Here is a 13,482-nt window from a genome sequence, read left to right on the forward strand (position 1 = left end):
AAATGCTGCCACTGCCACGTGCTCCTCTCTGGGACAGTGTAAGACCTGCCGGGACGGCAGGGATGAGGGGGGTGGCTGAGGCCCCATGTGCATGGACTGATTCCTGGACTATGACCAGAGTGGGCACAGGCTTCTTTGTTGGACTTATGGGTTTTGGACAATGTGAAATACCGTGATGGGGGTGGGGGGTGGCTTTGCTGGAAGCACTCCCCTGTCCCGGAAGCTTTTCCCATGGCTAGAAAGAAGTCCAAGGATATTTTGCACTTTTGGCAAAGTGCTCAGAGTGGTGAAATGTACCTTTGTAATTGTTGAAATTGTATGATTTGTCATGTTGTTGTAATTTGTGTAATGTGCTTAATTTCCTTGTGCAGGAATACCTATGCTTTAGATTGTGAAGCGATCAAAAGGGGTGGAACGTTGGTCAAACAAGTTTGTAAATATGATATATATGTTTGCTCACTTATACTTTGTATTGGTTGTGGGGGACAGGCTGTAAGCAGGCCGGTTGTTATAGCCTAAGGCTTAGTTTTAAGACTAAGCTTTTCCCCACACCCTTGACTGTTACATGATGTAGGGCAGGGGTCCCCAAACTTTTTACAAAGGGGGCCAGTTCACTGTCCCTCAGACGGTTGGAGGACCAGACTATAAAAAAAACTATGAACAAATCCCTATGCACACTGCACATATCTTATTTTAAAGTAAAAAAAACAAAACGGGAACAAATACAATATTTAAAATAAAGAATAAATTTAAATCAACAAACTGACCAGTATTTCAATGGGAACTTTGCTCCTCTCACTGACCACCAATGAAAGAGGTGCCCCTTCCGGAAGTGCGGCGGGGCCGGATAAATGGCCTCAGGGGGCCGCAGTTTGGGGACCCCTGATGTAGGGGGTGGTGCACTCTCATGAGAAATCCCATTATGCCTCAGATAAGTGACTTTGTATCAGAGACTTCCTTGTTTGTATATTGGATTAAAGGTTTTGATTTCTACACTATAAAATGGGGGCAGACTGGGAGCTTGCTCTCTTGGTTCCTGAGATTAGCATTAGAGAGGAGAGCAGAGAAAGGCCACGTGGAGGAGGCCAGGAGAAGCAGCCAAGATGGCGGAGTGCTGAAAGAGAAGCCAGTTTGTGCAGAGTTTGTGCAAGAGAAGGAGATGGGGAACAGAGGTGAATAAGGCTGGTGAGTGTTGGAATCCATGGGAATCCGAAAGACCAGAGTAACAGGCTTTATTGAAAGGAAGAAAGGAACCCTGCCGGGGCACTCCTCTAGGAGAAGTGCACCAAAACAGACTCTGAGGCAAACATTTATTAAGGTGGGGAGAGCTTTGAGTAAGTGTGCATTGAGTCAGCAATTCTGGTGTGCTCCCTTCTGCAGTCCTACGATTTCGGCTACCTGGAATGCTTCTCCTTGGGGCGGTCAACCAGCTTCCTAGAACTTTTCTGCTTCAGGGGTGATAGTAAGTAAGCAAGGGTGGGGTCAGATAGACAAGCAGAACAGCAAAAGGGCAGTTGGAAGTTCTGGTGAATTCATGTATCCATCAGTGAGGTACAAACCTTTGATTCTAGGAAACTCCGATATGTCAGTGGCTTTGGGAGCCCTGAATGGAAAGGTGTTTTCCCACTGTGCTTATTTCTTGCCCGCTAGGTGCAAGCTAGGATTAAAGCTAATGGCCCACCAGTTCGCAGCTCCATTGTTTCATTACCAACTGTCCGAATCCAGTGGGAACCTGCATGTGATTGGCCACGATGGTGGCTCCTGGCCTTACATTAGACAATCAGGAAAATTTGAACACTGTATGAAGATGCTTCATGTTCACTTCTATGAAGGTAAAAAAAAAAATCTTCTGATAGCTGAACTTGATTATTTGATGTTGGAGGAATGCAGAGTTTGGTTCTATATATAAACCCAGGATGAGCACTGTCTATGTTACACCCAATTCACAGAAACTATGGCTTCAGTGTAAACACTTGCATCCAGTTCTCTGGAAGGGTCTGAGAGCGTTAAGTGTATAAATTAAAACAAGGGAGCTGTATAGCTCTATACAAGGGAGGTTATAACCTGATCTCTTAGGAGATGCCTAGCTATTTTGAGTTTCTGTGGCAGTACAGAGGAACCCAAGAATGGAAACTCAAAATATAGTCTGTGACTAGGTTATGTATATATACATCATGAGTGCATCAAGTTACAGAGCTACTATTACGTCTCTTAAGTTTCTATCACATGGGCCCCCTTCTTTTACTGGTTATACAGCGTAGGACCCATGTCTAGACAGAAAGGTGGAACTGGTGTCCACGATGAGAAATCTCTGACAACTTCATTTCTCAGCTCAGCAGGACAGTTGCTCTGCCCACGTGACCCACAGGCTCCTGAGCATTATTCCTGGGCACTGGACAGGACATTTGTCTAAGACACTGACCTCCCTCAGGAAAAGAACGAACTGCACAAATCCCACAACAATGACTTCTTGTGGAGCACGTGAAAAACCTCAGGGACAGCCCTCTTCCTTATGGCCTTGAGGAAGTGAAGGGGACCCTGGGGGAGGTAGATGTGCAATGTGAGAGCACGCTGGTCATTCTCCCAGTGCACAGTAAGGCCTTCTTCTGTATTGGCAACTGCCAAATTGGCCTCTTGATATTTGCAAACTATGCAGTATGCCTATCTTTGATGCTCTCACATTTGCTTTAATAAAATCAGGGAACAAAAGCTTTGTAAATGAAAAAAAAAAATCAAGTTTCCTAAAATTCAGGTTTCTTGATGAAAACATGACTAAATGATAATAGGTCAGATCGGCCCTCTTGCCCCCACACTCTCCTCATCTCAGCTCACTTCCAGTGGAAAGCTGTCTTTAAAAAGTTAGTGTTGCCTGACCAGGCGGTGGTGCAGTGGATAGAGCATCGGACTAGGATGCAGAGGACCCAGGTTGGAAACCCCAAGGTCGTTGGCTTGGGCGCAGGCTGACCAGCTTGAGTGTGGGGTCGCTTGTTTGAGTGTGGGATCACAGACATGACCCCATTGTTGCTGGCTTGAGCCCAAAGGTCACTGGCTTGAAGCCCAAGGTTGCTGGCTTGCGCAAGGGGTCACTCACTCTGCTGCAGCCCCCTGATCAAGGCACATATGAGAAAGCAATTGAGTAACTAAGGTGTTGCAACAAAAAATGGATGCTTCTCATCTCTCTCCCTTTTTGTCTGTCTCGATCTGTTCCTTTCTCTCTGTTAAAAAAAAAGTTAAAAGTGTTTTTCACTAATTTTAAAGAATATATGCATCCCTATGTTTACTGCAGTGTTACTTAGTGTAGCAAGCAACCCAAGTGCCCATCAGAAGATGAACAGAAAAAAAAAGTAATAGTATACACAGGGGTAGGCTAAGGTAGGCTTACAGTTGTTCATATGGAAAATAATAAAATTACAAGAATTGCTTCCTGTATGTACACTGTAAACTTACTTTGCCCACCCATACACACACACACACACACACACACAGAGTGAACATAAAAAAGAATAAAATCTTGTAATTTGTAACAAGGATAAACCTAGACAGCATTACATTAAGTGAAGTCAGAGAAAGACAAATGCTGTGTGATTTAAACAGCAAAATTTATTACATGTGAAATTTAAAGAGCAAAATAAATGAACAAGCAAAATAGAAACAGACTCATGCAGGCAGAGAATGAACATGATGGTTGCCAGAGGAGAGGGGGCTGGGTGAAAGTATGAAGGGATTAAGAAGTACAGACTGGTAGTTACAAAATAGTGGCAGGGATGTAAAGCAGAACAGAGGGAATAGTCAGTAATATTGCAGTAACTATGTATGGCACCACATGGTTACTTGAAAGAAACTAGTACCAATCCACACTACAGCATGGATGAACCTGGGCAACAGTCTGCGAAGTCAGTAATACCAGTCACAAAGGATACACATCGTATGATCCTACTGACATGGAACCGCCAAGGAGGCAAATCCATATTGAAAAAAAGCAGATTAGTGGCTGCTTCAATTTTGGTAGGATGAGTAGGTGGGGGCACGAGGAGATAACGGCAAAGTATGTGGGGCGCCTTCTTGAGTTAATAAAAACGTTTACAAATTGATCGTGGTGGTGTAAAATCACGACACTGAACCGATTAAAGGTCACCGGACTGTACTTTAAATGGTTGAATTGTATGGTATGTGAATTTATCTCAATAAAGCCTTTAGTATTTAGTATCTATTGCAAAAAAATTGGTTTCCAAGCTTTAAAGTTATGTCAAATTTCCAAACAAATTTAAGGAGAACTTGCCCAAATACTATCCACATACCCTCCACAGAACCTTTGTCACATGTGCTGTCAGGATTTTGACTTAGACCAAAATAGAATTTTATAGGCCTGACCAGTGGTGGCGCAGATAGAGCATGGGAATGGGACGCAGAGGACCCAGGTTCGAGACCCTGAGGTCACCAGCTTGAGTGCGGGTTCATCTGATTTGAGCAAAGCTCACCAGCTTGGACCCAAGGTCGCTGTCTCAAGCAAGGGGTTACTTGGTCTGCTGTAGCCCCAGTCAAGGCACATATGAGAAAGCAATCAATGAACAACTAAAGTGCACAACGAAAAATTGATGGTTCTCATCTCTCCTTTCCCATCTCTCCCTATCTATCCCTCTCTCTGTCAAACAAAAAAAAGAATTTTGTAACATTTTGAACTGGACTACCAAATTCAAGTTTCCAATAACTAAGCAAACTAGAAGCCAGTACCTGGATCTCAAGGGCCATCACTGTTATGACAACAAGCCAAGTTGCAGCAGCAGCAGCAATAGGGCCTGTATGGGATCGAGTGGCCTCATGCCCAACAGAGAGCTGGTGTCAGTTATGAGGGCTGACTTTGTCCTGGTTTCTTGCTTTAAGTGAACACTCAGATGATGCAGTGGAAAGCTGGAACAGTGGAGTTGAACAGTGGTCCCATAACAAGCATTCCACCAGGTTTTTATCCCCAATCATCCACCGGCTGCGGGGGGGGGGGGGACAAAAACAAAAAAACACCCAACCAAACAAAAAAAAACCTTATGCGTCTGGTAGCCTATATATTTATTTACTGTTTTATTTTCACTGCAGAGAAATAACATTTCTAGGATGAAGCAAAATAGAGCTAGTTTATTAACCTGTTTAATTTTATTTAATTGGTAGCATAGCACAGCCACCTCTCTGTGACCCCAGAGGCTTGCGCAAGGTGCTGATCTTTACCATGTGGCCCCAGATCTGTCCAGGTATACCATTCCTGCCTGATCAATGGGGGTCAATGGGACACAATCAAAGGTCACAACACACTGACCTTACATGGAAGGAGAGCCAATTATTGGACCTAAGTTAGTATTTATGCACCATTTTAAGAAAGGCTACTGTAATTGTTGTTAGGTACGATATGCTATTTTACTTTTTGATCCAATTCAGATTTGCAAATATAGCAGTATTTCTTCCTTAAGGATCAGCTTTACTCTCTTTTGGCTCCAAGAACATGGTGATCAAGAGCTCACCACCAATTACATTCTGAGATCTTTGAACAAATGTTTGCTACTTTGATAGCCCATCCCTGATGCTAGAGATGGCAGGATCTGGGAGTCACCCATTGGAGCTGGGAGCACTGGGAAGGAGGCGTGCATAAAATATGAATCCTTACAGGAAGGACTAGAATATATTTAAACTCATGCCACAGAAAATAGGTGTCATTTTTACTTTATTTAAGGGAAAAAGGGGGGGAGGGAACAACAGTAATTCTCATAATACACAGAAGTTAGCACTGAAAAAAAAGGCTGTGTGCTTGCCACCAGTTGGTTTTGCAGTTCCACAGTTAGTAAACTTAATGCATTCTGTCACTTGAATTACTACTTAGCAAATTTATAATTGGCAAAATTAGGGATTATGAATCACCATAGATGGACTACAACTAAGGCGAAAATCTAAAGAACCCATTAAAAAAGTCAATTGAAAATAAACCATAAATATGTGATGTACATTAGTGTAACAAAACCATTTCTGTAAACATGTTTTTCCAACATAACATGTGCATGAGAAAAAGTAAGAACACTGTGCTGGATACAAAGTTACTCTGAACACAGGAGGCTCTGCTTGTTAAAGCTTCAACTACACCTAGAGACTTATTTGCGTTTTGTTTGGAAGAGCCTTGTTCTAACAGTTTTCAACATTCTGTATTTAATGGTGTCATCATAATACTGTTTTCCTTTTCAATTTGGCTATCTTGGCACTTCTGTGAAGTCACTACCCTTTTAAAGGAACAAAATCATCTCGTCCCTAGAAAAAATAAATTCTACCAGCTCACAAATCTTTTATGGAGAAACCAAATTGGGCACCTGTTTCAAGCTGTCGACAACACAGTCTGGCTCACAAGGCAGTGAGGCCAAAAAGGTGATACCACAGACCTCACGGACAAATGGCGGGCTCAGCTCAGTAAAGGAAGCCTGCCAATGAATTCAGTTCTATTCAACTCAAACAAGAGGAGTGCTAGTCAAACACCTAAGGCTGTGCACAAAAGACAGGCACAATTCTGACTTCAGTTCAGATCTATCACATCCTAAGGGCAACCCAGTTTTTGACAAATTCTAAAACACCAGTAATTCTAATGAGATACCATCTGCGTTACCTTCATGACACCCCTTGCATTATCAATACTGAGGTTCAAGTCTGGGAAATTAAGACTGTGGTACCTCATCGTTTTTATTTCTTTCATATTGGTATCATAATTTATTATTTTTTTCAGACACCTAACCAACTTTCACCTCTAAAGCCAGGAGAGAGGCTACAATGGATGCAGTCACCCTGTCCTTTCTCCTCTTGGCCTGTACACGTGTCCACAGATACACAGTGCATCTTACTTGAAAAGCCAAAACATATGTAGAAAATTGCCAGAAATAATTTGACTTTGACTAGTCTTGTGATCATGGAATCTGACCTATCTCAAAACTCTCTTCAAAGGTGAGATTAACTCTTCAATCTTCTCTATGTTAATGGAAAATTAAGGAAACAGAACAAGTTTTATCCGCTTTGGACATCAACACTACTCCAAAGTCATATATATGGACAAATCATTCCCATCACCTTGTCCTTCCAAAAGAAAGTAAGGCTTTCTCAGCACATTGCCTTTGTGGGTATGTACAACCAGCTGCTGTTTCTGCATTTCCGAGTGCATTGTAATTCAAGAGATAGTTGGCAAAAATGCTGAGCCAGAAGGAAGAGAATTAATAGTCAAAATGAATGCCAAATGAGACGAGAATGTTGGGCAAAGCCTTGGCAAATGGGTTTGAATAGGCAAGTTCCCCATTTTCATGTTATAAAAGAAAATTAACCACAATGAAGGATTAAGCCTATGAAACACCAAGCTACTGTTTTGTGCACAAAGTTTAAAGTGGCCATCATGAAACTGAGTTCCTTTTACAAAGAGACTGACACCCTCAGAGGGAGCGAGTGACTGTGGAGCCAGGGAACAAAGGATTATCCTGACACCCTCAGAGGGACTGAGTGACCGTGGAGCCAGGGAACAAAGGATTACCCAAGACACTTATTACAAATGTCATGAACATATTCATGAAGTAAAATTGGTATAAAACACACAGAGAGAACGAGAGAACAAAGGAAATAACAAGAAAACCCAGGGCTGGCTCTGATATTCCACCTAAACACAGAAAGATGCCATTTTACCAATAAGTGGTATTAACTACATTCCTAAAATAGTTTAGTGCATTGTGTTTTTAGAAAAGGGATAATGACCTCACCACCCCACCACCCCAGAAAGGTTGCTGCAACACTGAACAGTCTGATACGGGACCACCTGTTTGCTACCAAACCTCAAACAGAGAACAATGAGGCCCTTTGTGTTGTAGGCTACAGTAGTCCACCAACTGCTAATGGTGACTGTGGTGACAACAAACCTCTCTGCCCCCTACACTTAGAATGCAGACTGCACCAGTCAGCACGGTGAAGCCATTCAGCTCTTTCCCAGCTTAGGGAACAATTTCTCCTGTGCTTACCGAGACCTGTGACAAAACAACCATCAAACTTCAATTGGAAAGTTTTGGTATTAAGATTAAATTAAACATTAATGTTTTCCTCCAGAAACATATAAACTAAACTACCTCTTAACACATTAAAAACAATGAGGTAGGTAAAAAAAATAATAATAATAATAAACGTGGTTGAAAACAGTTTTTTTCCTCTGCAAGTGCAGGCTGTGGTAAAACTGCTGTCGCACTGCTAGGTTTAAAGAAAAATTAAATCTTCCACTGAGGCAGTTGCTAATACTGTCACAAAACGGAGTTCTGGCCATTATACAAATGCACACACTTTCTTTTTCCTTATTATTTTTTAAAAGAACCATCTGCAATAGATTTAGGCAAAACCTGGTACACAGAAAAATGATTGAGTTCTTGGCAAAGACAAAAAAAAAATTTCAAAAAACAAAACGGGACCCCTTAACCCACCCCACCCCGCCTCCCAAGCCCGACTCACAAAAAAATTATCCTAGTAACTGTCTTTCACATTTTTATAAATACTAACTTCTTAAACCTGCCCCTTCTTCTTTGTCCACATATTGTCACATTACAAAAAAAGAAATGTCAATTAAATACACTGTTAATGTTACTATATTAAATCTGTTCTCTCTTCAGCACATTGCTCATTAAGACCACTACTCTACACTTCCTTGTGCCCACTTCCAACAAACCAACGGCATTTTCACGGTTGCCACCTGCAGACACCCAAACAACAGAGTCACTCAGAGACAAGGAATTCTGGAGCTGAAGGACAGGCATTTGCTTTCTGGTCTGATGCTCAATCCAAAACACTGATAGCACCTGATGGTAGAGTCTGAACAGCACCAGCTGCATTGCAGCCTTGATTTATTTTTGAGTAAGGGGGGAAAGAAGATGGAGGATAAACTGGTAAGGAGGGCAGGAAGGAGAGAAGAACCCCCATGTGGTATCTGTGCACACAGCTGTCCTGGACTTCCCTGGTGCAGCTCTGAGCTCCAGTTGCAAGGAATTCCAAGTTCTCAGGATCCTGAAGACTCTGGGGCCAGCGATGCTCACTGCAGTGCTTCTACCAGCTCAGAAGAGAAGTCCTGCCTAACGTCATGAAATAAACCTGACTGCTGCCACCAGACCGGACAGAAGCAAAGAATACCTGCAAAAGCAAGAGGGAAAGGAGATTCACCATGAACACATAACGCTGCCTGTGGGCCCACTGCTTCCTGTGGTTCCCAGGCAGGTGGTCCTGAGCTGAACAGCCTCACGCAGGAAGCGCCCAACCTTTCTTTTCAGAAGAAAATCTGGGCGGATGCCCATTTCTCATATGTGAGGTGTGATCACCTGTAGCCAATTTTTATGACAGCTGAGAAGGCTAATTAGTCAAACATCTCCTTGTACACTTCTGTATTGTGAGAATGAAAAAAGAAAAAATGAGGTTTCTGAAATTGAGCTATTTCTTTTACTTCCACTGTGAATGCGTTCTAAAAGATACATGTGTTCAGAAAACTTAATCAGCAATCCAATTTTTCTCTTTTAAAAAATTAAGCTGAAATGTCTTAGTCATTTCATGACTCTTATAAAGTGATTTAATTTTGTGCCTTTTATTAATAAATTCTGAAGAACATAACATCATGACTGATAAAATTATTTAAATACCAGAAGTCCAAAGAATATTATACTTATGGCCACATAAAACACCTTCAAAAATATAAGCCAAAAACTGGTAAAACCTGGTAAAAGGTCTGAGGCTGTATGAATTTAAGGTAAAAAACTTGGGAGATAATATGTTGAAGAGAAACGTTACTCCATCAGTGAATAAGTTGCCGGACTACAGGAGAAAGTGGGCTGGTAGTGATGTGGCTATTGTGTTCAGCAGGCAGGCAGGACAAGGACCTATAGCTCTTGTCTATCACGTCAAAATTTTTAGTTTAATCTGAGAAGTCAACCTATAAGCTGGTTGCTAAGATGTTTACTATATTTTAATGTGAAGCAAGAGGTGGAAATGCTCTTAAGTGGTAAGTTTCTATGGTTGCCACTGGCTGCCTCAGGTACTAAGGCATGTTTTTATCAAGTGAACAGGTTGAGACAAAGGTTGGGCTTGGTTAAGGTCAGCTCCCGCCAGGGTGTCCTTCCCAAAGCAGGCTGGGATGGGTCAACATCCTTGGCCATCTATCTGCTTCACTACAAAACTGGTTTTCGGAGGGACTCCCTGGAGTGTGAGCAGACAAAAAGGCAAGGATGTGGTCAGTTTTGAAAAACAAAGGTTTTTATACTGGGGCTTAGATGCCCTAGGGCAGTGGTCCCCAACCTTTTTTGGGCCATGGACCGGTTTAATGTCAGAAAATATTTTCACGGACTGGCCTTTAGGGTGGGACAGATAAATATATCACATGACTGAGACAAGCATCAAGAGTGGGTCTTAGATGGATGTAACAGAGGGAATCTGATCATTTTAAAAAAATAAAACATTGTTCAGTCTTAAATATAAATAAAACGAAAATAATGTAAGTTATTTATTCTTTCTCTGTGGACCAGTACCAAATGGCCCACGGACCGGTACCGGTCCACGGCCCAGGGACTGGGGACCACTGCCCTAGGGTCTCAGCTGCAAGAAGTGCTGTGTTTCTGCAAAAAATGATTTATACTGTCAGGCATTACTGAAAGGCAAACTGATGTTATCTGACTACTCAAAAGGCAGACTAACAAGTGATCTCTTTCTGATACATATCAGGGGACTGGGACATTCCACCCTACCCAAGTGTACCTGGTATTTTCTCCTCATCACAAAAGCATGCCATCTATCTGAACTCGGCAGCTCCAATCTTTCCTCTCTCTCCCTAAGCCAGACAGTCTGGACAGGCCACCTAATGGCGTTTAAAACAACTGAAGATGATTTCTGCAGAGATAAATGTCTTCTCTCAGAGCAAAAAAATAAATGTTATATATATATATACATACATATACACATACACACACTCTCACATGTGTGTGTATGTGTGTGTGTGTATATATATATATATATATATATATATGAATACATATAACCCCAAGTCTCTATTAACAGGTCTCAAAACCCCTTACTAAAAAGTTCCTTGATGCATTTATTTCAGAATCTACCAAAAACCTAAAAACAACTTCACCAAACCCCATGAAAAAGTAAACCACTGCTAAAAGATAGCAGAAACTAAAAAGAATCTACAAGGACACCATTACCTTGTCATTGCGTTCACATAGGAATTTCAGTCTTTGAGCCCTTTTGTGCATAAACACACCATCCAGGTGACCAGTTTCCACAGACCGGATCTCTATGGCCTTTTCTCCCCAGCCCATCGTCTGATTGGATCGAATATATGCTTTTTGAAGCAAAAACACATATTGTTAAAGATAAGAGGACAGCCATGAAAAGATTCTGTTTATGTATCCACCCCTCAACATCTAGCATTTAAGAATTTTTGTTGTAAATAATTCTGCCTTTATAAGCTTTTGGTCTATCCTGGGAAGCTGTAATTTGAATCAATGGTTGAATCTCTTAATTTCCCTGAGGTGTTTCCTGTTTGTCTTCAGCAATGATCCACTGAGTTCATAGTTTAGTGCTCCTATTTTCATCAAACCAGTCATGACAGTCATGAGGGAGGGCAGGAAGAAGAAATGATAAGTAAACAGACTTAACTGCAACAAAACCAAAAGTTTGAAGATATCAACTTCACGTCATGAAAATGTCAGTTATCCATCTTCATTCCTGCACTTCTGTTCATGAACGCACCCCAGAATACAAGAGGCCATGTTTGTGGTTGTGGCTTTGCCATTGGCACAAAACAAATCACATACATACCTGTCTCTCTCTACTTTCCACAATCAGTCAACAACAACATCTGCCCTACTTTCCCTGAATGTCTTAAGGATTAAACAAAGGATTGTTATTGACAAGAATTTTAAAAAGTATTAAATAATGACTTGGATTTTGTTCCAGAATAGTCCCATGGTCTACAATCTAACTATCTACCATCTATCACCAAGCACTGTTAATAAATACATGCAGTGCCAGAGAAAGCTTTACTTTGACAAATGCTGCATACCTACAGATGTTGGCATCTCTCCCCACTGCAGAACCACATCCTTGGTGATCCTCCCATAGGTATTCACATAAACCCCTTCATCTTCATAGCACACCAGCAGCTCCATCCCATCTGTGTTGGGGAGAATGATGATGGCATGGGGTTTGATGCTACACTGAATCTGGAGAAGAGGAACAAAGTGCAGGGAAGCAGGTTTGTGGCTATTTCTATCCCAGCAAAACCACTCAGTAACACTGTCTCAGAAAATGCACTAGTTCCTATTCCTACTAATAAATACAGCAATTCAGTAACATTTTGGGACATCTAGGCAATCTATATCCCAAAATCTACCTTTTACAGGTGATATACTCTAACAAGTTCACATTTTTTGAGATCCCTGGAACATATTAAGATTGTGGGCTCCACTTAAGAAATTATGTTCCCTTAAACACCCCAACCCAGGGGTGTTCTGACCTACCAGCAACTGCCCCAAATCCATCCCATGTTAGTCAAAGCCAGGACTAAGAGGTTTTCAGGAGGGCTTCATGGAGCCAGGAGGGATGTTTCCACTTGTCTCAGAGCATGGAGCTATGAAAATGGCACATCATTTAAATACTCACCCCCACACCAGGGGAAGCAAAGAATCCCTGCTTGTGTTAGTTCACTAGCAGAGTAAAGGAAAAGTCAAAACAAAATGAAGCCAGTCAACCAACCATAGAGTGTGGGCTCTTTCTTACGTGTGTTGGGAGATAAATGTCATAGACTGATCCCGAATCCACATCAACAGCATGGAACCCAGCACAGGACCCATAGATCACTTTCAACCTCTGGCCTTCCTCCACAGTGAGATCCACCAGTAATGGCTTATGTACCAACTCTCCAAACGACTACAAATAAGTACAAACAAGTAACCAAGAGAGAAGCAGTATGACGAAGAAGACCTTATTGCTAACAGAGCAAACTAGAGAAGCCAGTTATTCAGTTACTGAGCCACCCTGGCAACAACCAAAAGTTACTATACTCTAAAAAATACTCCTTTAATTTATTATGCTTTTTTGCCTGTTATGAGAAGCTACAAAACACTTTCCAGAAACCATGTCTCAAATTCTCCCTACCTAGCCCAACAATTCTGCTGTGTCAATTATTGTTCTATTGCATGTCTGAGAGGGAAAAATGTAAAAGTAAAATAATCAGGACTTCCTATAACATACTATTAACTACTCAAATGTAGACAATGAACAGAGAGGAGGCCTTACAGGAGTAGCATACTGAGAATTTTACCACTACGATCATCACAGTCACTATTTGACTTGTTCAGATACCTCTACTTTCACTTTCCAACTAGAGTGATATGGTGACATGTGCTGTAACATACTGGATGGCCTCCGTTCTTCATTTTAATATCAGTACCTATATCT

At 41.6% G+C, this 13,482-nt stretch overlaps 1 protein-coding gene across 44 annotated transcripts in view; it reads right to left on the minus strand.

The window, feature by feature from the left end:
* Nucleotides 1–5,690: 5,690 nt before the first annotated feature.
* MAP4K4 (mitogen-activated protein kinase kinase kinase kinase 4) overlaps nt 5,691–13,482 on the minus strand; it is a 224,485-nt gene continuing 216,693 nt past the window's right edge. For 25 of the 44 annotated variants that reach the window (XM_066377198.1, XM_066377182.1, XM_066377197.1 and 22 more), the window contains 4 exons: nt 12,802–12,951; nt 12,086–12,245; nt 11,223–11,362; nt 5,691–9,165 (listed from right to left, as the gene is read on the minus strand). In XM_066377198.1, the coding sequence (XP_066233295.1) occupies nt 9,082–9,165; nt 11,223–11,362; nt 12,086–12,245; nt 12,802–12,951 (534 nt within the window). In that variant the 3' untranslated portion in view covers nt 5,691–9,081. Of the gene's footprint in view, nt 9,166–11,222; nt 11,363–12,085; nt 12,246–12,777; nt 12,952–13,482 lie in introns of all 44 variants that reach the window. The other 19 variants (XM_066377200.1, XM_066377178.1, XM_066377177.1 and 16 more) reach the window with 2 other exon arrangements.

This window comes from Saccopteryx leptura, chromosome 3 (assembly GCF_036850995.1).
Source record: "Saccopteryx leptura isolate mSacLep1 chromosome 3, mSacLep1_pri_phased_curated, whole genome shotgun sequence".
Classification (NCBI taxonomy): Eukaryota; Metazoa; Chordata; class Mammalia; order Chiroptera; family Emballonuridae; genus Saccopteryx; species Saccopteryx leptura.